This window comes from Sinocyclocheilus grahami, unplaced genomic scaffold, assembly GCF_001515645.1.
Source record: "Sinocyclocheilus grahami isolate Dianchi unplaced genomic scaffold, SAMN03320097.WGS_v1.1 scaffold12986.1, whole genome shotgun sequence".
Lineage (NCBI taxonomy): Eukaryota > Metazoa > Chordata > Actinopteri > Cypriniformes > Cyprinidae > Sinocyclocheilus > Sinocyclocheilus grahami.
The window spans coordinates 3,938-5,767 of record NW_015514697.1 but is presented as its reverse complement, the minus strand read 5'-3'; the positions used below and the strand labels follow the sequence as shown (position 1 = coordinate 5,767).

General features: G+C 38.5%; 1 protein-coding gene across 1 annotated transcript in view; it reads left to right on the top strand.

Moving 5' to 3' along the window:
- Positions 1-664: 664 nt before the first annotated feature.
- Positions 665-1,830, top strand: part of LOC107578949 (calcium homeostasis modulator protein 3-like) — a gene marked incomplete at its 3' end in the record, with an annotated part of 5,024 nt that continues 3,858 nt past the window's right edge. The window contains exons 1-3 of the mRNA XM_016264845.1: positions 665-1,166; positions 1,449-1,712; positions 1,821-1,822. Of these exons, the coding sequence (XP_016120331.1) occupies positions 880-1,166; positions 1,449-1,712; positions 1,821-1,822 (553 nt within the window). The remainder of the gene's footprint in view (positions 1,167-1,448; positions 1,713-1,820; positions 1,823-1,830) is intronic.

Below are 1,830 nucleotides of genomic sequence, written 5' to 3'. Positions count from 1 at the left end.
TAAATGTAGCCTAAAGCCCTGTTGAAGCATCATATGATATACGACGAGAGTAATATCTACAAACGGCGGTATTCAAATGAGGTTTTCGACAAGGCATTCACGTTGTTCTTTTTGTTGTACATTTTGTTGTTCTCTTCTTTCTTTTCGGCTCTTATGAAAAATGCGCAGCTGCTAGTGACTACTAGGCGGACGACAAATACCCACACGAGGTCGCTACCTCACCAAAGTTCAGTAGTCTATTATACACAATAGCTACACCTACAATAATACTTTGATATGAGAGTTTGTCAAATAACCCCGAAGCAATCATTCGTTTATAGGATCATTTTGAACTTTATTTTTAACGTTATTTTCCTGTGGGTCACGCTATGCGGTAATTATTGAGACAAAAGTTACATCCATTCTCCAAACCGATTATAGCCTATTATTTAGGGTCACGGGAGGAGCGCTTTGAGAAAAATATGAAAAATGTAAATATGAAATATTTGACACCATCCGACTACTCAAAGGGAAGAAAGCAAACACGTCATGAATCTGTCAGTGTTAAGCGAGTTTGAACTCGTTTTAAAGTCAGGTATTCGTGCGCACATTTGGGTGTGGCCAAAGAAGCAGGCGCGCGTGCCCTAGAGGTGAACCCATCACACTTCAGCACGCAGAGCTCGCGAGATGCCTAAATATCTGTGAAACGTTCATTTAAACGTGGTCCATACAATTACTTAAAAATTAAGTTAACCATTTCTCAAGTGAGTTTTGTTTCCGTTTGTCTTTTTCGCAGACTTGAGCAGCGCAGATTTGAACAGCGTAGGCTATTTGGCGGTCGAATACCAGATAAGTAGCCTCTTATCTGCAGCCTCTTATAGCGATAACCTAAACTAATTAATGGATCGTTTAAAGTTGGTTCTGCAATATTTCCAGTCAAATTCTGAGTCCATCTCCAATGGTATCTGTATAATATTGTCACTGATAAGCGTCAAGTTGTATACAAGTTTTGATTTCAACTGCCCCTGTTTACCGCAATACAATAAGATGTACGCACTAGGGGTCATGTTCGTCCCTCCAATTATATTGTTCCTTTTGGGAGTGTTAGTTAATCGTCATACTGGGGTGCTGATGGAAGAGTGGGTCAGACCCCTGGGCAAGAGGACAAAAAATCCAGCAGTGGTAAAGTAAGTTTGAAGCGAAATAATATTCATAATATTAGGCTACTCATTTATTATTTATATTAATGTTAATACTAATATTAATTAGTACTTATATGTACTTGAAATGTAGCCTAATTACCAAAGAAAGTACTGGTAATAAGGTAACTAAATGGGGTAGGGTTAGGTTTAGGGTTAGTACAGTTATTACCTAGTTATTGTAATTACATTAATAAGTACAGTATGTACACGAGGAACAGGACTGTAAAATAAAGTGCTACCAAAACACTTATATTATCCTTCTCCTAGATTTTTACTGTCATCGATGTTGCAACGTTCCTTTCTGGCCCCCATGGTCTGGATTCTGATGACGCTCTTGGATGGAAAATGTTTCATCTGTGCGTTTAGTATGAATGTAGACCCTAAATATTTTACAGGAATACCAAACAGCACTGGCCTGGAATTGATCAAGATCATGGCTAAGGTGCCTTGCAAAGAGGATGTCATCTTCAAAAACAGCAGTTTTCGGAAAGCTGTCTCACGCTATGTGCGTTGTTACTCTCAGGTGAATGGGTTTTCTCACATTTTTTGGTGCATTTTTTCAATACTTACATTGTCTTTAGTCAAAGAACCGTGATGTCAATGCCATTTTTGACTTGATAGCTGCTAAGTAAGATTGAGCTGTACAAAG